The 24468-nt window shown below is 34.4% G+C and overlaps 1 protein-coding gene across 12 annotated transcripts in view; it reads left to right on the forward strand.

Annotated features, from left to right (window-relative positions):
• The window catches only part of MAPK10 (mitogen-activated protein kinase 10), a 557027-nt gene that overhangs the window by 376352 nt on the left and 156207 nt on the right, over positions 1 to 24468 (forward strand). For 10 of the 12 annotated variants that reach the window (XM_047857257.1, XM_047857254.1, XM_047857261.1 and 7 more), the window contains one exon: positions 14920 to 14991. The exons of 1 other annotated variant lie outside the window; for it this stretch is intronic. In XM_047857257.1, coding sequence (XP_047713213.1) covers positions 14926 to 14991 — 66 coding nt within the window. In that variant the 5' untranslated portion in view covers positions 14920 to 14925. Of the gene's footprint in view, positions 1 to 14919; positions 15019 to 24468 lie in introns of those variants that run through there. One more of the 12 variants, XM_047857263.1, reaches the window with a different exon arrangement.

A 24468-nucleotide genomic window follows, 5' to 3' on the forward strand; every position in this document is an offset into this window, starting at 1 on the left:
TTTCTACTTCATTAACTCGATTATTTCTATTCCGCCTATTAACCTATTAGGCTTTTAATTTAAAAGCTACTTTTCCCACAATGTCTATTTAGTTCATTTTCAGATCTACCAATTTTTGTTCTTATAGTAGTGATAACTTATTTCTTATGGCATTTGTTCCTTTTTATTTTTTTTATTTACGTAGCTTTATAAATTATTTATTTTTCTTTTCAAATTTTATTTCAGTTCTTGTTAGTTAACATACAGTGAAATATTGGTTTTAGAAGTAGAATTCAGTGATTCATCACTTACATACAACACCCAGTGCTCTTCATAACAAGAGCCCTCCTTAATATCTATCACCCATCTAGCCCATCCCTCACCCACCTCCCTCCCTCAACCCTCAGTTCATTCCTTGTTATTAAGAATCTCTTATGGTTTTTTTCCATCTCCCCATCCCCCATATGTTTATCTGTTTTGTTTTGTTTATTAAATTCCACATATGAGTGGAATCATAGTATTTGTCTTTCTCGGTCTGATTTATCTCGCTTAGCATAATACGTTCTAGTTCCAGCCACATTGTTGCAAATGGCAAAATTTCATTCTTTTTGGTGTCAGAGTAATATTACATTGTGTGTGTGTGTGTGTGTGTGTGTGTGTGTGTGTATACACGCACATACCACATCTTCTTTATCCTTTCATCCATCAACGGACATTAGGGTTCTCTCCATAGTTTGGCTATTGTTGATAATGCTGCTATAAACACTGGGTTGCATATACCCATTCCAATCTGTATTTTTGTTTTTATTAAAATTTTTTTTTCAACGTTTATTTATTTTTTGGGACAGAGAGAGACAGAGCATGAACGGGGGAGGGGCAGAGAGAGAGGGAGACACAGAATCGGAAACAGGCTCCAGGCTCTGAGCCATCAGCCCAGAGCCCGACGCGGGGCTCGAACTCAGGGACCGCGAGATCGTGACCTGGCTGAAGTCGGACGCTTAACCGACTGCACCACCCAGGCGCCCCATCCAATCTGTATTTTTGTATCCTTTGGGTAAATACTTAGTAGTGCAATTGATGGGTCATAGGGTAGTTTTATTTTTAATTTCTTGAGGAACCTCCATATTCCAGAGTGGTTGCACCAGTTGGCATTCCCACCAGAAGTACAAAAGGTTCCCATTCTGTGTCTTCACCAACACCTGTTGTTTCTTGTGTTGTTAACTTTAGCCATTCTGACAGATGTGAGGTGGTATCCTATCATGGTTTTGATTTGTATTTCCCTGATGATAAGTGATGTTGAGCATCTTTCATGTGTCTGTTAACCATCTGGATGTTTTCTTTGGAAAAGTGACTATTCATATCTTCTGCCCATTTCTTAACTGGATTATTTGTTTTTTGGGTGTTGAGTTTGATAAGTTCTTTATAGATTTTGGATACTAACCCTTTATTAGATATGTCATTTGCAAATATCTTCTCCCATTCCATAGTTTGCCTTTAGTTTTGTTGATTGTTTCCTTCACTGTGCAGGTTTTTGTCTTGATGAAGCCCCATTAGTTCATTTTTGCTTTTGTTTCCCTTGTTTCTGGTGATGTGTCTTGTAAGAATTTCCTGTGACCAAGGTTAAAGAGATTGCTGCCTCTAATCTCTAGGATTTTGATGAAACCATTTAGGTATCACATTTAGGTCTTTCATCCATTTTGTATTTATTTTTGTGTATGGTATAAGACAGTCCAGTTTAATTCTTTCATATGCTGCTGTCCAGTTTTCCCAACACCATTTGTTGAAGAGACCATCTTTTTTCCACTGGATATTCTTTCCTGTTTTGTCGAAGATTAGTTGACCATATAGTTGTGGGTACATTTCTGGGTTTTCTATTATGTTACATTGACCTATATGTCTGTTTCTGTGTGAGCACCAAACTCTCTTGAAGTCTACAGCTTTGTAATATAGCTTGAAATCTGGAATCATGATGCTTCCAGTTTTGCTTTTCTTTCTCAGGATTGCTTTGGCTATTTGGGGTCTTTTGTGGTTTCATACACATTTTTTTAGGATTGTTTGTTCTAGCTCTGTGAAAAATGCTGGTGGTATTTTGATGGGGATTGCATTAAATGTGTATTCCTTTGGGTAGTTTAGACGTTTAAACAGTGTTTGTTCTTCCAATCCATGAACATGGAATGCTTTTCCATTTCTTTGTGTCCTCTTAAAGTTCTCCAGCTTTCAGAGTACAGATCTTTTACCTCTTTGGTTAGGTTTATTCCTAAGTATCTAATTGTCTTAAGTGCAATTGCAAATGAGATCAATTCCTTGATTCCTTTTTCTGCTGCTTCATTATCAGTGTATAGAAATGCAACAGATTTCTGTATATTGATTTTATATCCTATGATTTGCTGAATTCATATATTAGTTCTAGCAATTTCTTGGTGGTGTCTTTTGGGTTTTCTACATAGAGTATCATGTCATCTGCAAATAGTGCAAGTTTTGCTTCTTCCTTGCTGATTTGGATGCCTTTTATTTTATTTTTTTGTTGTTGTTGTCATTGTCTAATTGCTGAGGCTAAGACCTCCAGTACTATGTTAAATAGTAATGGTGAGAAGTGGACAGCTTTGTCTTATTCCTGACTTATTCCTGACACTATAGGGGAAAGGCTGTTTTTCCCTATTGAAGATGATATTAGCTGTGGGTCTTTCATATGTGGCCTTTATGATATTGAGGTATGTTCCATCTATCCCTACTTTGTTGAGGGTTTTTATCAAGTGGATGCTATATTTTCTCAAATGTTTTTTCTGCATCTATTGGGAGAATCATATGGTTCTTATCCTTTATTTTATTAATGTGGCTTACCATGTTGATTGATTTGCAAATACTGAACCAGCCCTGCAGTCCAGGAATAAATCCCACTTGATCATGGTGATTAATTCTTTTAATGTATTGTTGGATTCAATTTGCTAGTATCTTGTTGAGAATTTTTGCATCCATGTTCGTCAGGGATTTTGGCCTGTAATTCTCCTTTTTAGTGGTGTCTTTATCTGGTTTTAGAACCAAGGTAATGCTAACTTCATAGAATGGTTTGGAAGTTTCCCTTTCATTTCTATTTTTTGGATGATTTGAGAGAAATTGATATTAACTCTTCTTTAAATGTCTGGTAGAATTCCCCTGGGAAGCCATCTGGCCCTGGATTCTTGTTTGTTGGGAGATTTTTGATTACTGTTTCAATTTCTTTGCTGGTTATGCACCTATTGAAATTTTCTACTTCTTCCTGTTTCAGTTTTGGCAGTTTGCATATTTCTAGGAATTTATACATTCTTCCAGATTGTCCAGTTTGTTGGCATATAATTTTTCATAATATTCTCTTATAATTTTTTGTATTTTTGGGGTATTGGTTGTGATAGCTCCCCTTTCATTTGTGATTTTATGTATTTGGGTCCTTTCTCTTTCCTTTTTGGTAAGTCTGGCTAGGGATTTATCATTTTTATTAATTTTTTTTGAAGAACCAACTCTTAGTTTCATTGATCTGTTCTACTGTGTGTTTTGTTATTGTTGTTGCTGTTATTTCTGTATCATGTATTTATACTCTAGTCTTTATTATCTCTACTTTTTTTTTCCTTTGCTACTTTCAGGATTCTTTACTTGTGTGTGTATTTTGTGAATTTGATTATGATATGCCTTGGCAATGGATGGCTTTTGTTGACTTTAATGGGAGTTGTTCTTTGATTTTGATGTCTGTGTCCTCCCTCAGATTAGGAAAGTTTTCAGCTATAATTTGCTCAGATAAATCTTCTGCCCCTTTTTCTCTCTCTTCATCTTCTGGGACTTCTATGATATGAATGTTATTCAGTTTTAATAAGTCACTGAGTTCCCTAAGTCTACCTTTGTGATTCATTACCTTTGTTTCCCTCTTATTTTCAGCTTCATTATTTCCCATAATTTTCTTCTACATCAGTAATTTGTTCCTCTTCTTCATCCATCCTTACTGTTATGGCATCCATTGGGTTTGCATCTCAGTTATAGCATTTTAAATTTCAGCCTGACTAGATTTTAGCTCTTTTATCTCTGCAGTAAGAGATTCTCCAGAGTCTTCTATGCTTTTTCAAGCCCTGTTAGAATCCTTATAATTGTTTTAAATTGTAGTTCAGACATCTTACTTATTTCTGTATTAATGAAATCTCTTACTGTCATTTCTTCCTATTCTTTCTTTTGAGGTGAATTCCTCTGACTTGTCATTTTGGAGAAAAAAATAATAAAATAAAATTAAAATTAAAAGATTTTAAAAAATAATAAAGCTAGATCCTAGGTATGTTTTGGTCTGGTTATTAAGAGAAGCTTGATAGAAAAAAAAAAGAAAAAAATAAAAAAAAATTAAAAGTTGAAAATTAAAAAATTAAAAAAATAAAAAATTTGCTCTTTCTGTACCCAAGAAAAATAAACCACACAAACAAAAACAAACCCCCAAAGAAGCTAGGTCACATTTCCCCTAGAGCTGAAGCTTTACACACTTTATGATCCGTAGACTTAGTGCTTGGGAGGAGCTGTGCTTGTTCTCTGTGGAAGGGGCCTGTGTCTCTGATTCTCAGGCCAACTTGCCCTAGTAGAGATATGTTTAGAGGGCAGAGGGGTGTGTGGCTTGGTGTAACAGCTCTGTTCTCCACTTGTTGGTGCTGTTTAGCTCACTGGGGTAGATCAGTGCTTGTTGATAGGAGTAAAAATGGTTTCACCCTCCTCTTTACTCTCCAGAGTGGGAAGTTGGTTATGTCAGAGATGCGCAGTCACCTTTTCTGTGTCCAAGTCTTCTGGCAGATCCCCCCTTTCACCCTGTCTGTGTGAACTGTCCGCCCTCCTGGGTTTTATCTCAGACAAAGCCGTGTTTGAAAACCCCACACTTCAGAGGCTCCCTGGGTTTCTACCTGTGCTGATCCTCTGGGGGAGGATCTTGCTGCCCTGTAGCCTGAGTTTGTCCCAGGAAACAGTTGAGTGCGTGGTGGCAGCAGCTCAGAGTTTATGGTAAATTGCAACACACAGCTGGTACCACCGTTTGCTGCCCTCAGCTGGCATCTTTGTTCCTATACTAGTGAATGGGACAGCTCAGTGGCCTTGGCTAGGTCTTTTGCCAATGGAGAGACTCTATCACCTCTATTGAAAGCACTCCAAGGATCCCAGGAGATCCTCAGAACATGCAGCCCACTCCCATGGCTCTGTCCTGCTTCTTCACTGGAATGCATGCAGGCAGTGAGCTCTGAAACTTCAAACTTTGCTGTTTATAAAAAAACTGGTGGTATTGAAACCTTTTCTTTTTTCCCTACCAGTGGTTCTGGGGAAGTGTTTTCTTGTGCTGTCCCCTGTGTGTTTTCACTATTTGTTTTTCTTTACTCTTAGCTTACTGCTGTCTGTGATCAGGGATCCTTCCCCACTGCAGCACCTGAAGCTCTTTTCTCCCACAAAACAACTCTTCTCAGTTCCTACTTTCCATGGGTTGTTGTTTTTCTTTTTGTAGATGTGCAACTTTGTTCTTTAAGACTTCCAATAAATTTCTTGGGTGTTCAGAATAATTGGATATTTATCTTGCTGTTTGAGGGAGGAGGTAAGCCTAGGGTTACCCTACTTCTCTACCATCTTAACCCTCATCTTTTGTTCCTTATTCTGACTCTTTAATTATTTCACTCACTCCTACTTATGGTCTTTCTAATTGTTTTGATCATATAAAGTTCTTATGGTGGTAATACTTTTTTTTTATAGTATCTGATGATTCTCACTTGAGGTATTTGCTTTCCTTGTGATATATCTGGAGATTTGTGATTTATCTTTTTTAGTGTCTTCTTTCATTTCCGGTACCTGGTAACTTCCAGTTGTGTACTACTCAATGTTTAATCACCAATTCTCTGAAGCAAGCTTGGTTTGTAGAATATACCAGTTTCTATAGTCTAAATGTTCCCACAAAAAACAATTTTAAACCCCACTGAAGTAGTGTCATCAGGCATGGAGTTGGGAAAAGATGTGCCCAATCAGGTTTTGCTAGCTGATTGTAGGAGCCAACTTCATAACACCACTGGCAATTTTCCTTTTTTAATGTAAATCCAAAACTACTTTTTGTTACAGTTTACCCAACTAATCTAGAGTTTTGTGATGTGAGAGTTTCCATGTTAGCTAACCCTACCAGGTTTCTAGGACCAGAAGCAATGTTATATGTTCAATATTAAGAAACTTAAAAATGTTTGTATTATAATTCTTGAATTGGTGAATTTTGCTGTTTTTACATTTCTTATTTTATATGTCCTCTCTCTTAATAATCCTTCCTATTTCTTTTTTTAAATATTTTTTTTCAACGTTTATTTATTTTTGGGACAGAGAGAGACAGAGCATGAACGGGGGAGGGGCAGAGAAAGAGGGAGACACAGAATCGGAAACAGGCTCCAGGCTCTGAGCCATCAGCCCAGAGCCTGACACGGGGCTTGAACTCACGGACCGCGAGATCGTGACCTGGCTGAAGTCGGACACTTAACAGACTGTGCCACCCAGGCGCCCCAATCCTTCCTATTTCTTATGTATTTGTTGCTTTCTCATCTCTTATATTCTGGTCTCTATTGCTTTACTCCTGCTAAATAAGTTTATCAAAGGATTTCTTTGGAAGCAATTATCTTGTTATATGAACAATATTTTAAGAGATATTTAGCTTTTAGATATAGACAAGCATAGATTACTTGGAAAGGAATAAAGACAAGCATAGATTACTTGGAAAGAAATAATATATATTAAATTTAAGTATAATTTATGAAAAAGTATTTTGTGTACTTATATACTTATGATTAGAGTCATTGGATTATTTTTGCCTTTATACTGAAGCTAATGATGTGCTTCTACATATTTGTATCGAGAGTGCTCTAAATCAGAGGTTGGCAACCTTTTATTTTTTCTCTTCTTTCTTCCTTTCTTTCTTTTTTTCTTCTTCTCTCTCTCTTTTTTTTTTTTTTTTTGGAGGTAAGTTCTGTGCCCGATGTGGGGCTTGAACTCATGTCCCCAAGACCAAGTGCCATATGCTGTACCGGCTGAGCCAGCCAGGTGCTCCTGGCAACTTTTTCTATAAAGTGTCAGATAGTAAATATTTTAGCCTTTGCAGGTCATATAGTTTCTATCATAGTTACTCAAATCTGCTATTATAGTGTAAAAGCAGCCATAGACACTATGTAAACTAATGAATGAATGTGTTTCAATAAAATTGTATTTACAAAAACATGTGGTGATTTGAATTTGGTCCATGGGCCACAGTTTGCTGATTTCTGCTCTAAATGGTAGTCCCTGAGAAAAAAATTATAGTCCATGGACCAAAAGATTTAATAATATCTTAAAGTAAACAAATGCACAGTTCTTAATAGAACATTAAATTTAATTTTTTTTCTCTGTCAGCACTAAAAAGATAATTACTTGTTTCATGGTATATTTACTTTTCATTTGTTTCTTTATATGTAATTTTCAAAAATGTTAATTTTTTTAATTTTTAATTTTTTTAAAGTAGACTCCACACCCAGCGTGGAGCCCAACACAGGCTTGAACTCATGACCCTGAGGTCAACACCTGAGCTGAGATCAAGAGTCGGATGCTTAACTGACTGAGCCACCCATGTGCCCCAATATGTATGTTTTTTATACATAGTTGGGAGAATTCTTTAGGGAATAGAAGAGACAGAGTATTTTTTTGTTCTTGTAATTAACAATGACTCTGTATTCTCATATTGTACATATGCTTACAGGCTGTTAAGAGAGTCATATTTTAATAAGTCATATGTAATAAATCAAAAACTATTTACAGTATTTACAGATAATGAATTTGTTGTATATCAGTTAAACTTGGAAAGTGCTGGATCTCAAAACATATTGTGTAATTAATTGCTCATTTAGTTCACTCTTGCATGTATTACATTTAGTGACAAACCATGGGAGCCTGGAGCTGCCCAGAACAATTTGATTTTTTTGCATCTGTAAAACTTCTTAAACCTCCTGTGGTTTGTTGGCACATCTCACATACAAACGAATTTAAGTATTGATCTAAGCTATTAAAACATATCATAGTTACATTCTTTATAGTAGCTGTTGTGCACCAGTTCAATCTAATAAATTAAGTATATCTCATTCATACACCTTGGCCTACTGCTTTGTTCAGAGTAGTCATTAACTCATATAGCCATGTAACGAAGAGAAACTCAGTATACTACATAGCAAGGAGTGCACATATGGGACTTTTCCCACACGAACAACCAGTAATTGAAAGCACTAAACTCCCCAAATTAGCATCCCCTCCCTTTTCAAGCTACTCATGGGTCCTATACTGCACCAAGCTATTGTCATTAATTATACTTTAGACTAATATCGAGATAATGCCCTGGACATTTATGTTGTTTCTATGCAGTGGTGCCAAATGCTTTCTGCCATGTTATTAGGGAATATGATTACCAGACTAGTTTTCTGTAAATCACTGAGAATATCATACTGAACATTCTTTTTCTTGTAATGTCCCTTTGTGGAACAAGGAGTTTCTGCAGTGACTTAGTGACTTAGTCATGGTGCTACATTTAGAATCTTTATAATGCAACCAGGAAAGGTCAGGATGCTTACTTTCCATAGAAAGATTATTCACTCATTAAAAATTAAAATACATTGTTCATTTTAGGTGGCGGGCTGGATATTATTATTTCCCACATGCCCAATTCAGCAGTACAGAACTAAAAACAGCCTTGCTGGGTAGCATTTTGAGGTCATCTGTGTTGGACTCTCATACTCCCACCACTACACACTCCTCATTCCTAATTTATTAGCACCAAATTTGTTGAAAACTTATAGATCTGAATATGCAGAGATAATAAAATACTTAGATTTGTACTAGAGAAGGAAGGAAGCTTTTTTAATTTGAGTCTGCTTTTATTCAATAAACATTTACTCAACATTAGCTCTTTACTGAGAATAGTGTTGGGCCCTGGGGTTGTGAACATGAATAAAACATGGTCACTTTACCTGAGAAGGACATAATGTAGTATGTATGGAATAGACATATGAAAAAATAGTTAACAATATTATAAGATAGTCATAATAAAAGTGTGAACAAAGTGCTGTGAGAAGACTGAAGGAAAAACTGAAGAGGGGCTGGGAGAACATTTTCCCATTCAATGCCAGAAATGAACATTTGGAAAATGGGAATAAAATAAAAATACCTTTTATAATAATATCAAAAACATAAATGCTTAACAATAAACTTAAAGAAGCATGTGAAAGAACTACGTAGAGAAAATATGTGAGCAAATATACAATACTTTTCTTTGTAATCTAAATTTCCTTAAAATAGAATTGCTTATTTAAGACAAAAATAATAGCCATGTGTTATGGGCTTATAAAACATGTATAAGTAAAATATATGAAAATAATAGTTCAGAGGACTAGAGGGGAAAATTGAAGTATACTAGTGTAAGTTTCTTAAACTATATGTAAAGTAGAATCATATTATTTGAAGTTAGATGACTAAAAATTAAAAATGCAGACTCTAGAACAACCACTAAAAAATACGTATAAATAATAAGCTACTGGGTAAAATAAAATGGAAAACAAAAATATACCCAATTCTTCCAAAAAAGGCTGAAAGAGGAAAAAATGGAATAAAGAATACAAGGGTAAAATATGAAACAAAGAGTACAGTGGTAGGCTTGATCTCAGCAATATTCATATTCACTTTAAATTTAAGTGGACTATATACATGTCTTAAAAGACAGAGATCATTAACATCTCCTCCCTTCTATTCAACTTTGTACTTGAACAATTAGGCAAGAAAAACAGATTGGAAAGGAAAAAGGAAAAACTATTTTCATCTGCAGACAACTTTTCTATGTGTAAGAAAAATCCTAAACAAACTAAAAATATTTACTGGATTTAATAAATGAATTTAACAGTGTGGTAGAATGCAAGTTCACTTATAAAAGTTAACATTATTTTAAGAAATAAGCATTTGAGAAATGGAAATTAAAAATATGCCATTTACATTAGTATCAAAAATGTAAATGCTAAAGAATACACTTAAAGAAAAACATACAAGATCTATACACTGCAAACTCTGAAACATTCCTGAGGTAAATTAGAGAGTATTAAAATAAATGGGCAGATACACCATGATTATGGATAAACTATACCCAATATTGTTAAGATACCTTTCTTCCCAATGTGAGCTATAGCTCTACTACATTCTCAACCAAATTGCAGAAAGTTTTTAAATAATGTTTTGAAATGTCAGGCTGATTTTAAAATTCATATGGAAATGCAAAGACCCAGAAGAGTCTCACAAATAAAAAGAAGAAAAAAATTTGGAGGATTTACCTAATTTGAAGACTTATTATAAAGCTGCAGTAATCAAGACAGAATGATAATGGGGTAAAAATAGATAGTAGGTCAATGGAACCAAAAAAAGTTCCTGAAATAGATCCACATTTGTACAGTCAATTGATTTTTTGACGAAGGCAGTGAGGTAACTCAGTATAGAAAGGAAGTTATTATGACTGAGGATACTTGAACAAGTGGCTATTTATAAGGAGAAAAATGAACTTCAATATATACCTCAATATATAATCACACCATAGATTATGGGGCGCCTGGATGGTTCGGTTAAGCGTCCGACTTCAGCTCAGGTCGTGATCTCAGGGTCCATGAGTTCGAGCCCCGCGTCGGGCTCTGTGCTGAAAGCTCAGAGCCTGGAGACTGTTTCAGATTCTCTCTCCCTCTCCCTCTCTCAGATTCTCTCTCCCTCTATCTCTGACCCTCCCCCGTTCATGCTCTGTCTCTTTCTGTCTCAAAAATAAATAAACGTTAAAAAAAATCACACCTTAGATTAAAATTAATTACAGGTGGATTATATTCCTAAAAGTAAAATTAACAACGCAAAGCTTCAAGAAGAAAATGTGGAAGAATATCTTTGTGAACTTGGTGTGGATCACACCCTTGATAAACTCAAGGAAGATCCCTTGATAAACTCAAGGAAGCACTACTAATAAAAGAAAGACAAAGGAAACGCATTTCATAAAAATTAAATATTACCAAAAGACAGCATTTCTAAGTTCAATATGAAGCCACAAACTGAAAGAAAATATTTATAATATGTATATATGACAGAAAACTTTCATCTGAAATAAAAGATTTCTATATTTTGTAAAAAATAAGAGATAATCTCCTCCCCCCCCCCCACCCATAATCCACCACCAAATGGGTAAAAAAATTGAAAAGGCACTTCACAAAAGATTATAAATAAGTGGCCAATAAACAAATAAAAATAAGCTCAACATCATTAGTCATCAGGGGAATAAAAAATAAAACCATAACAAAATGTAATTAAATGTCCATTAGAATGATTAAAATTTAGAAAACTGATAAACCAAATGTTGGCAAAAATGTAAAACACCTGAATTTCGTACATTGCTGCAGGGGATTGATAATGTGTCTCTCAGTTTTTCATAAATAAAATATATTCCTAATCTCATGATCTAACAATTTTTTCTCTTGGTACTTTTCCTGAGAGAAATGAAAGCATATTTATACAAGAATACATGTAGGTAAGTATTCATAGGAGCATTATTAATAATATTAAAAATTAGAGACACCTCAAATGTCCTAAAGTAGATGGATAGCACACTGTGATGCATTAAACGCCATTATTGAATGAACCATTACTAAAATTTATGCCAATATGGCTGAGTACTAAAAGCATATTGCTGGGCAAAAGAAGCCCAACAAAAGAGAGTGCATACTGACGGTTGCATTTATGTGAGTTCAAAGACAAGAAAAACCAATTTATATTGAAAGAAGTTAGAACATTGTTTGCTTGGGGGAGCTAGGGTTTTCAGACTATTTTTTATCTTCATTGGAATGTGAGTTACGTGGATATGTGCATTTGTTGAAACTCATCAACATAGATACTTAAGAACAGTTCATTTTGCTATGTGTAAATTATACCTGATTTAAAACTAAATTTAAAAATTTAAAAAGTAGAGGTAATTGGCAAAAATGATATATAAATCTCCTTGAAATCTCATGGATACAATCAAATAATCTCACAGATTAAAATCTGAGGAGTAAATCATATTTTTTGTTGTTGCTTTGTTTTAGTTTTTGCTTTCTGAGTATATTTTAGTAGTTTTTTTTTTTTAATGGGGGATTCACCTTCTTATATAACAGAAAGTCTAGAAGTAGAAAAGTTCCTGAATTTCTTAATTCAGTAGTTTAATGTTATCATCAAGCACAATTTCTTCTATCTTCCTTCTTTATACCCCTCAGCATTTCTCTTCAAGATCATTTCCCATTAATGGCTATTATGAGTGTTTTGATTCCAGGCATTTGTGCCTACACAGCAATGTCTAGCAAAAGAATGAAGGACCACTAGGTCCTTGTGTCACTTGAATTTTTTCCTATTATAAAACATTTGACATATCAAATGGTATTTCATATATGTAAGGTTTAAAAAAATAATAGTGAAATAGGGACACTTCGGTGGCTCAGTCAGTTAACTGTCCAACTTTGGCTCAGGTCATGATCTCCCGGTTGGTGAGTTTGAGCCCTGCATCAGGCTTTCTGCTGCGAGTGCAGAGCATGCTTCAGATCCTCTGTCCCCGTCTCTCTCTGCCCCTCCCCCACTCTCACTTTCTCTCCCTCTCTCTCAAAAATAAACATAAAAAATTTTATAAAAATATAATAAATAAAAAAATAATGATGAAACAAACATGTGTGACTCTACCACATAGCTTGAAGAAGTAGACACAGATTCTTGTTACTCACATTAATAGCAGTAGCTAGAATGTCAACATTCATGCCCGTTCCTCAGCCCTCAATCGCGTAGGGTGACTCAAAGGTCGGGTGACTACTGCATATAGAGTGGGTTACATTTTGGAAGAGGAACTCCAAAGGAGTGTATTTACACTGGCAAAGGAAGCCATGTATTTATAATGGCAGTAAGCATGGCTTGTCCCAGAGGGACACCTTATCTTTATTATACTGGAGAGTAATCAAACCTGCCCTTTGTTCCAGAGGGAGATACTATCTCTCTCTTCCAAGACTGTTTGCTTTGTAATTATCCTTGAGAAGATAGTCTGGAATAAAGACAGCCAGTGCTTCTGTTTGCAAGATATGGAGAAGTGTGAAAGATCTGATAGAGTATTGTCTTTCAACAGGGGTGTGCTTCTACCCCACCTACATCCCCCATATTTATGATGCATGACCTATTGTCTCAGCATGATTTAATGCATAGTTTCTTCTTTCCCCAAATATTTGCGATGCAAACTTTAACATAATTAGGTTTCCATGTATGTATGTGTCTGTTTTTGGCTCTTTATTAATTTATAGGTCTAGTTCTGCATCAATCCCACATACATTTACTAACTACAACTGTGGACCCTCCTAACCTCCACAAACACCCATTTTGCTCTTCTTCAGGAATGTTTTATATGTTCTTGCCCTTTCTTTCTTTCTTAAATTTAAAAAATCTACCAAGTTCCCACGTAAAATATTTTTTCTTACAATTCAGACCTTCCTTCTGGGATTGTTTTGCTAGTTCTAAAGTTTGTTTAAAAGTTCTCTATTAAGCTCTGTGCAGGTGTCTTCAATGTGACTTCCCACCATAGATAGATTCTAAGCTTTGTTTCTTGGATTCTACATGCTACTATCTAAAAATGAAAGTTCTCATCTTCAGACATCAGCAGATGACCTAGGGACAAGAGGCAACTTCAGCTCTTTTACTTCTCTGCATGAATTCTTTCACATTGTTTTCAGCCTCAGAATTAATTTCTTTTCTTTTCTTTTTTCTTTTCTTTTTTCTTTTCTTTTTCCTTTCCTTTCCTTTCCTTTCCTTTCCTTTCCTTTCCTTTCCTATTCATTTCTTTCTTTCTTTCTTTCTTTCTTTCTTTCTTTCTGTCTTTCTTTCTTTTCCTTCTGGCACTTCAGTTATGCATTAAAAATATAATTTGTATATTTCATTTAATTTTTTAGGAGTTTTACACTGAGTGGTTTTTAGGATATCAAATCATTCATTTTTCCAGAAACAGAAGTCTTGTGTCAATCGTGGTTTTATGTGTCTTGCACACAATATATTCAGTAAAGTGAGCTTAACTGAACTGAAAAAGATTTCATTGGATTTCTCTGATGCTGCTTCATCACACTCAATAAGATAGTGCTTAATTTGGCATTACCACCATTACATGATTTTATCCTGTCCTTAATACTTTGCAAAATTATAAAATATTTTAAATATATGGAAAATAATGTAATTGAAATCTTTGTACTTAACCAAGATTAAATTGATGTTAATATAGTGCCCATTTTTTTTTCTTGGTTTTGGTTTTATGATTATATAACAAAGTAATGTGTATGATTTTGTATATTTTAAAATTTTATATTAATAATATAATGATCTTCATACCCTTTTGAAACTTGCCTTTTCCCCCACTCAACATCATGTTTGAAAAATTTATCTACGCTGATACCTTAAGCTTGAATTCAGTTATTTCAAGTCCTATATATAATTCTATTATCAATTAGTGTTTATTTAAAAGTCCCTTTATTCTGCAATAAGCATGCTTATATATATACTCTTGAGCATATGTTTGAGATTTTTAAAGTTAGTTGCCTAGAACTGAAAGTACTCTATAATAAATTGTTCTAAACTTTAACTTATTAAGTATATCCAATTCTTTTTATCTAATCTTTATGATTGTGATGGTGTTGATCATTATAAAAATAAAACATCTTACCTTATTTTATTATTTAGTGTTTATGATTTGTGAAAAGTACCTAGTACGAGTCGGGATAAGGATTATGCTGAATATATGTTATGTATGACACCTTGTGTTTAATTCAAATTATATTAAAGTTTATGCTATTAAATAATGAAAAATTAGGTGATTTAGAAATTCATGCCCCCCCCCTTTTTCTATAGGTATTTATGAGCCTCCATTTATTGTACTACTGCAGTGAACCAACCTTGGATGTGAAAATTGCCTTTTGTCAGGTGTGTGTTCCTTACAGGTAAAACAAGGTACAGTATATTCCCTTGTATTTCCATTTTGCCATTTCAGCTTGCCTATGTTCTACACCAAGTTAGTATAGATATAGATTTTAAATGACTTGGGAATTAGAGGTGGGTAGTTAGATGTTTTTTCTTTCCCAGTTTTCTTAAGTTAGAATAGAAATGAAGATAATTCTTTTTAATGATTACAAATAATAGTGTTTAATCACTGTGTAATGTGATTTCTTATTAGATTTTATTTATACTTAATGTCAGTAATATGTCTTTCCTAATCCTTGAATGTGGCTTCAATCATCAAAATAGCTGAAGTCTGTGTTATCATTTCTCATCCTAAGGACTAATGAGCTCTATGTAGCAGTTCTCTGATACCCACATATAGTAACATGCAGGGGGTGCTCAGTTTGTTTTTTGATGCCCAGTGCTAACTGGTAGTTGGTAAAAGGGTAAACAATAATAATAGCAAATAAAGGTATATTTAACCTACAACGAACAATAATAAGAAGGTAGTGTAAACGGACCAGATAAAAGACTGCTTTCCTCTATTCACACACACTATTCTTAGGAAAGAAGCTACCTGGGAGTGCCTGGGTGGCTCAGTAGGTTAAGCATCCAACTTCAGCTCAGGTCATGATCTCACGGTTCGTGAGTTCGAGCACTGTGTCGGGCTCTGTGCTGACAGCTCACAGCCTGGAGCCTGCTTCGGATTCTGTGTCTCCCTCTCTCTCTGCTCCTCCCCTGCTCATGGTCTGTCTCTCTCTCTCAAAAATAAATAAATGTTAAAAAAAATTAAAAAAAAAAAAGAAGCTACCTGGGGTGCTTTTTCCTACTATAGGTATGTTTAGGGTAATCCTAAATTCAGCCTATTGTTATGGTATAATTAATAGTGCTCCTTTTTACTCTCAGGACTGTTCTTTGGATAATAAATTATATAGTAACTTTATTCATGCCCCAAGCAAAAAGCAATTCAGTTTTTCTGTAATGATTTTCATTGTATCTTCTCACTGAGCTGTACTATAAACAGGCAGTGACATGCATCCATTGAAAAAAAGTTTAAAAAATAACTACACCTTCTATTATTTTAGTAAAGTTTTTTCTGATTCTAGAAGTAATATGTGCTTATTACAGAAAATGTAAAAACGTATACAGGGAAACAAATATTCTCTCTGAGTATAAGTAGAATTTCTATTGGAGAATAAAACGTGTTTGTTACATGCTACAAATAGGATTTACTGATCTGCCTCATCTCTCTGACCTCTGAATGTCGTAGTGCTGGAGGCCTCAGGCCTTTAGATAACTTCCAGTCTCTAACAAGAACTCTGGATCTGGACAGCCTTGGTTAGAAACTCCAAATCTACCACTTATTAGCCATTTACTTGTGACCTTGGGCAAGTTACTTAATCTCTCGGTGCTGTAGTTTCTAAATTTGCAAAAAGAGGACAATCATAGTACCTACCTTCCAGGGTCATGAGAATTAAGTGAGTTAGTACTTGCTAGAACATGTGTTTGTTAAATGGCTAACTAAACTTCAAATAAATTTGCATTCGTTCTTCTGGTGCTCCAATTGAGTCCCAGTGTTTTAAGTATTATCAGTATCTTGACTACTTCCACAATTATGTGGCCAACCCAAACCTCTCTCCAAAATGAGACTCAGGCCCAAGTGCCTGTCCTACATCTTCACTTACAGGCCTATCAATTTTGCAGACACTGAACCAAATTCCTGAACTTGTCTCCAAAATTGCTCTACTCTAATTCAGTAAATGCTAGATTCACCTTTCTCAGGGCCTTAGAACAAAATCTTTGGAATCATCTTTTGGGCAGCACTTCCCATTCAGTTTGTTAGTAAATACTGTTGGCTCTATATTTAAAATATATCTGAAATATCACCACTTCCCAACATTCTGTCCACTACCACTTTGACCCAACTGTTATTTAAATTCTAGTTAGCTGACAGATAGTGTAATTAGTTTCAGGAGTAGAATTTAATGATTCAACCTACTATGGCCTCTTGCCTGGATGATCACCAGAGCTTCCTCCTTTGCTCACCCCCATAATAGTGAACTCTCAAAACATCAGCAAAAGTCATATTTGAAAAGTATAAGTGAGATCATGCCTCTCCTTGGCTAAAACCAAAACAAAACAGAAAAACCTTTCAATGTCTTTCCATCTCACTTATGGTAAAAACCAAAATTCTTAAAATAAATACCCAAGCCTTTACCATGTAGTCACCTAGAGACCTCCTCCCAGAAATGCTCTTCCTTTAATGTCCACTTGGCTCACTCCTCCACCACCATCAGGACTTTGCTCAAATGTCACTTTTTAAGGCAACCTTTCCTGGTTCTCCTATTTAAAGTTGCCCCTTCTTACGTAGTCTGCCTACCTGACTTCTCAGACTTCCTCTCCCCCTATAACACTTTTTGGTAGCTGGTATACCATATGTGTGACTAGTATGTTGTGTCTCTCTCTCCACTAAAATGCATTTTTCACAAGGGCAGGAATTTTTTCACTGCTGTGGTGGAGCAAGCTCACACAGGCTCACAAGAGTTGATTGAGCACCTCTCTCCCCAACTCAAAGTTCAATGGTGTGAGGTCAGTAGATTGAAGTCTGTTACTATGGGAGTATGTACATTATGTAAATAAGCAATTACTACAAACAAGTCCCCTCCCTCCCTGTGGTTGTTGAATATTTACCCAGCATGCTGTTGAAATTTTGTCTCATTCGCACACTGATGTTCCAGAGTGCTAACCACAACATGTGGCATGGTGTGGGCTGTCACTGAATATTTGCGTAATGAATCAATGAATGATGTATATTTGGTTTAGGTAAGCAGTTGCAACTGTGACTGTGCATTGGTTGAAATGAGCAGGACTGAACTTCTGGGTAGAATGTCTGGGCCCTACCACTGGTAGGCTATTTGACTGTGTGCTGTTTCCTTAGATTCTGAGAGCCTATTCATTAATGATGGCCATTAACACTTATAAAGTGAACCGCAAACAAACAAAAAACTAATTCATGTTTTATGTAACTCAAGGTTAAGTCTGAACTTCAAAGATGATCAATAAAAAAGATCTTAAAACTTAAGCTGTAGTTTTCAATCCAGAGTCTTTTTGTAGGTTAACTCTATTTTTCCAATCAGCTCCCGATCTTTGTGCACAGATGCAGAATGTCTCTTTCTAGTGAGAGTTCTTTTAAAGCAAAGGAATAAAGATAAGTAAAGCATGAGCTTTATTAATGACTCTGATTTTTTTTTTGCTTTGGTATTTTGCTTTTTTTTTAGCTTTTGGTATCTAGATACATGCATATTGTATAGATTTTAAAACATATAAAAATATTATAGTAAGCAGAATGTTGCTGGTTGTGACTCTGAACATTTTGTTTACTTTCCATGTAGAATTTTTATTTGATGTCTGTTTGTTTATTTATTTTTCTTTTCTGTAGCCCTGTGCCTGACTTACTACTCTAGCAATTTAGAGAAAAGAGTGTTTTCAGTTTTAGAGACAGTTATGCACAGGGATTTACTTTCAAACTGTGTTTTTGGAAGCTTCTTGTTTCCTGAGGCATTTCACAGGTTCCTGGTATGCTGTTGTGTTTAACCTGATCACCAGCAGGGTTAGGTTGTTTCCAACTTCTTGTCAGACAGACAATACACAAAGACCTTAAGTAATTTGTCAACAACTGGTCAAGTGTATTCAGAATCCAGGTCTCTTGAATCTTAATCTGTGGATTTTTATACTATGTAATATTTCCAATTTTTTCATTTGTTATCAATAAGCAGTTACAGAAAATATAGAAAGTTAAATTGCTTAAGATTCTCTCTCTCTCTCTCTCTCTGTCTCTCTCTCTCCCCCTCTCCCCTGCCTGAGCTCTCTTTCTCTCTTTCTCAAAAACAAAGACAAAAACAGAAACAAAAACTTACTCTTGTAGCAACATTGTTGATCACTTCTGATTTATTATTTTTTAGTGCATCATGTTCCTCTCTTAATCTTTAGAAATTTGAGGATGTTAGCAAATACTTTATGGGCTATGTTCACTTCTTAGAACTTTTTATAAACCTGGAAATAAGTAAACCAGGAAACTTAAAAAGATGGGTATTCTAGAATGCCCATGGAATGGTTTAGTTTTAAGTGATATGTTCAGATTACAGTACCTAGGACATTAAAAAAATATCATTAAACCTGATGCCAGGGTTATAGTTTTAAAAAAATAGTTTTTTGCTTTAAAGCATATTGAATTTGAAGTATCTTGATTTGCTCAACTTTATTTCATTTGATGGGTTATGGTGTTTCTGTTTCAAAGATGATGGAACTATGTGGTTAAAACTTTTACACTTCATTGGATGGCCATCTTAGATGGAAAGAAGTCTTTTATACCAGCATAGAGGAGTGGAGCAGCAAAGGAAAAGACATTTTGATGGGGCAAGGCAAAGGAAAACCTGTATAATCTTACAGGGAAACTGAAAACCATTTTTGGTGGTCTATGAAATAAATGGCATTGTTTGTATATTTTAGATTTTTGCGGAGATTGTCTGCCACCTCAAAACACCAAATTAGACACTGACTTCCTATAAATATGGTTTAAGGGAATCAGTAGATTGAGCATGGATATATTTGAAGTTCTTTGTATTTTGTAAATGAATGGCTATAATTTTGAGATATAAACTGATAAACCTTTCCTTTATTATTTTAGTTTTTCATGTAACAGGGAAAGAAAAAAATTATCTTAGTTTTTCCTTTCAAGGGATTTCTTGTCCTGTGTATTATTTGAGGAAACCCAGCTCTGACTTTCTTCTATATCTGCTTTTATACATTGCGTTTAATTTTGCATTAATTGTCTAAAATCCCAATACAATAAAACCTTGGCTTGTGAGAATAATTCATTCTGGAAACATGCTTATCATCAAAGCACTTATATATCAAAGTGAATTTCCCCATAAGAAATAAAGGAAACTCAGATGATTCATCCACAACCCAAAAATATTCATATAAAAATGATTACAATACTGTAATATAATACAAAATAATAAAGAAAATTCAAAACATAAAGAAAAACAAGCAAATCAACCTGCACTTACCTGTGAAAACCTTCATGGCTGGTGTGAGGGAGACAAGAAAGAGGAGAGGTGGGTTATTGTGTAGGATGACTTTCACTATCACTAATGGAATCACTGCTAGCTATTGGCTCAATGGAATCTTTTTCTGCACGGGGGCTATTGTATACGCTTGGATGTTGACTACATTTACAGTATTAATAAGCTCTTGTCATATACTCTATTTAATGTAACTCACAATAAGGCAGCAGAGGAAAGGGTCTATATCTGCAGGCAGTCTGACCTAGAGTGAAGCAACGCATTCCTAAGCTAACTCTTGTATGGAAAAACAAAGCACTGTCTATTGGTACTTTGAAGGGACAAAAAATACACTAGTGCTGGTTGTGGGCACCTTTCAGTGTTCTGAAAAATCACTGATTTCTGCCAAATACCATGGCTAACATCCGAGTATGGGAGATGGTCACCCACAATACTGCAACAAGCGAGAGAGAGATAGAGAAGAGCCATTGGCTCAGTTGTGATCATGTGATATTTGGTGTCACATACTACTCATATTGCAAGACATTGCTCATTTATCAAATTAAAATTTATTAGAAATGTTTCTTATCTTGCAGAACAAATTACTCGTAATCCAAGGTTTTACTGTATGTATATGCTTTCATGCATGGGCTGTCCATGGGTAAATTACTAAAGACATAGCAAACATTCTTGTGAAAACATGGTATATCTTGAATCATGAAATAAATCACTGAGATATATATACTATCAGGATAATAGCTAGCATAGCTATTTTTATGAGTGAATGTTTCATCATGTTTGAAAGTACTTTTTTTCCATATGTTCACATGTGACAATGGCTGCAGAAAATTTCAAAAGAGAAAATTTAATGTTATTTATGTCTTATACCTTGGGAAGATTTTTTTCCTAATGACTTATTAAATAATTATTTGAGTTAATAAATAGATTTAGTTATGCTACAAAGGTTAACAAAAAAGTGTAAAGGTCTTAAGATCTGTTTCTATAATGGTGAACTTTTGTATTGGTTGATTGCGGGTATGTGTTTGGTTTGCTTGAAGCACGAAAAGGTCAAACTTGACTTCTTGTTGAATGATCTTAAACATGAATGTAAATATAGCTTTGTACTATACATTTAATTATGGTTAAGGTATTAATCAGATTAAATGAAGTTATTGCCTACATCTTTAAAAATAGCTGTGCTATAAAATATCCCAGAATTACCTGTGGTTTTCAGTGTATGGTAAATCATGCTCTGTAAGGAAAGCATCAATATGTGCATTCTATTTTGATCTGCATAGTGTTCTTTAGTAATCAATGCATTCATTATGCTCTATTTTAATTCCATGTGAGACTTTGGAAAATACATTAAGTGATAATTTTGCTTTTCTGTACAGGTATTATTTGAAGTTGGGGTGCATGATATACAAAAGCTGAATTTTTCAGTAGGTTAAGAAGAATAATGTTAATTTAGATCATGAGTTCCAAAACCAGTTCCAATCTGGAATGTGTCATTCAACTCTCCTTTTGTTCATCTTCTCTAAAGGTGAATATTTATTTGGTTATATACTCTATACATCTCTAACTGATTCCTAAAAATGTTAAGGCAGTTACAAAAGTGCATATCCAAAAGATGAAAACCCAGACTTTGGAGAACATGGAACTACTAAACTTAAGTACTAATTAGATCTTTTTATAATTGTGCAATGAAAGAATCTTAATAATATAATGATTTGGATTTAAGAATAATGTTCTTTATTGTATAAATGAAAACAGGGTTCCAGTGTCCATATTTTTAAATGTAGCATTTGATAAACTCTAATTTCCCCTTCTAAAAAACATATGAGACAACTCTTTGTAAACATTTTGATTCCTAAATGAATTTTTACTTTCCTTTTGAGGAAATATAACCTCTTACTCCTACCCTAAGAAAGAATTTCTTTAAAAATTAACTATTATTTAATAAGGTGGAAAATTTTTCCTGTCTTGACTATATAATACCACTTATTACTGGCTATTTTATACTTCTTTTTTTATTGTAGACAAATTGAGAACGTGTAAATAAAAAATGTAGAATTCAGTGTGATTAGTTTAGTAGGCTAAATCATTGTGGTAATGAAGCCAGCATTCCAAGTTTGATCCTTTAAGAGAGAATTTAATATTAAGCTCTTTGAGGGCAGGAACTTTATATTCTCTGTGCCTAGAACATTGTGTGACAATTGTAAGACCAAAGTAAGTATTTGTTGAATGAAAAACATACTGCAGTAATAGATAGACCTCAAGTCTCAGTGACTTATCAGAGCAAAAGTTTATTTCTTCTTATACAAAGTCTAGTACAGGTTAACAAGGGTTCTTCTCTATCTGGTGACTCAAGAATTTAGGTTCTTACTATCTTGTGATGTGCCAGCTAAGACACCATAGTATGGAAAGAGATGGATTGTGGTGGCACATCCCCTAAATGCCCCTGAATTTACCTAACACCTGCCATTTCTACTTGTAATCCATTGGCCAGAAATCATCACATGGCCCCAACAGTACTGCAGAGGAAGGCTGGGGGATGTAGTAGAGGATGTGAATATTCATGGAACACTGTTTTTGCCACAGATGAAAACACAGAAAAATATTTTATTACCTAACCATTCTGAACCCTGTTGGTTATGTATTGACTATATAACAATATTATAGTGTCTTGGGATGGCACTACAGTTCAAGCCAACTTTTTGTTAAAAACATTCTAAAATTGCTATTTAGCTACGTGCTTTTAAATGTTATCTTCTCAATAATAATAATTGTACTAGTATAATTATTATTATTAATAATAATTATACTAGTAGTAGTAAACTTTGTTGATGGTTTTTTAAGTAAGCTTATACCATACTAAGAGCTTTACATAGATGATCTCATTTAACCTTCTCACTAATGAAAAGAGTAGCATATCGCTGTTATTCCATAAATAAGTATACTGAGTATAAGATTGTAAAAAGCTTGACTGAGAACTGACAGTCATGATTCTTAGAGAAAAGCTGGATTTTTACCCTTTGCTAAAGTTCTCAGTCTAGGATTTCTCAATGGCAAAATCAGAATATTAAGTCTTACATGAAATGATTTATTATACACCTAGCACCGTGTCTTGTCCTAATACTAGCTTGGTGATTAGCAGGCATTCAAGCAGTATTACTTTTCTGCCCTCATATATAAATGACAAGGGGCAGAAGCCATTCCCACTTTATTATTGATTACTGCAATGTGCTTTTTCATGTCATTGAAAATAATGGTTAAACATAATTTAAGTCTTAAAGTTTTACTGCATTATTGATTTGTTATAAGCCATTGATTCCACAGAGTATCCATCTCTGGGAAACCAATATAAAAGTCATATACCTTTCAGGCTGTAATCCTCCTCAGAGAGTAATACTTTAAGAAACAGAGTGGAGAAAATATGCTCTTGACAAAACAGAATCTAATCCTAAATATCATTAAGTATTGTTGTCTCAAATCTCCCTTTTTAAAACTCATATGTAAATTATTTGATTCAGATTTAAAATGGATTGAACCCATATTATGGTATTCTGCATAATATTCATGGTCATTCTGCATGGAATAACTCATTCTGCATGGAATAGCTGCATGAAATAACTGGTCATTATATGAGAATGAATAGCTCAACATCATTTATACCAAAAGCACAATCACCACTTTTGGCAGATACTTTTCTGTATCCAAATGACAATACTAAAATAATATCTAACAGATTAACCAGTTAATTTTCTGTAGGTTCATTTTGTAGCTAATTTATCTTGGCTATCCATAGCATGGATATGGTATATCCATAGCATCTTCAATAGTGCCTGGCATACAGTAAGTGATCAATATATATTTAACAAGCAAATAGAATCAGACCCTTTACATTTCTAGGCAGTTCTGAAAATCCACCTTTCCCTCATCAACACTGTCTATTTCAATCTTGAATTATGTAATGTTCATCTAAGTTCAAACTCCAGGCTAAGACAATAGATAAATACAAGAGAAGGGCATGTTATTTGTTCATTTCTCTTGATCTTCTAAGCTCTATTCCCATAGCTCACCTTATCATAAGAAAACCATATCCTTGTTCTAAATTATTCTAACTGAACTAGTGAATGGTTTAGCAAAAAAACCAAAAACCAAACAAAAAAAACACATGTTTTAGAGTTGAATAAACTTCAATTTATATTAATTGACACGACTAATTAATGGTTCTAAGACCATTAATTCAACCAATGGTGAACCAATTAACAGCTCTGTACGCCACTTTCCTCGCCTGTAGTTAGTGTTAAATACAGTATTTAACAGAATACATACAGAGTTCACCTTTAGCAAGTAAGCAATTAATACTGCTTTACCTTTCTTTCTCCCCTTG

Source organism: Prionailurus viverrinus, chromosome B1 (genome assembly GCF_022837055.1).
Source record: "Prionailurus viverrinus isolate Anna chromosome B1, UM_Priviv_1.0, whole genome shotgun sequence".
Taxonomy (NCBI): Eukaryota; Metazoa; Chordata; class Mammalia; order Carnivora; family Felidae; genus Prionailurus; species Prionailurus viverrinus.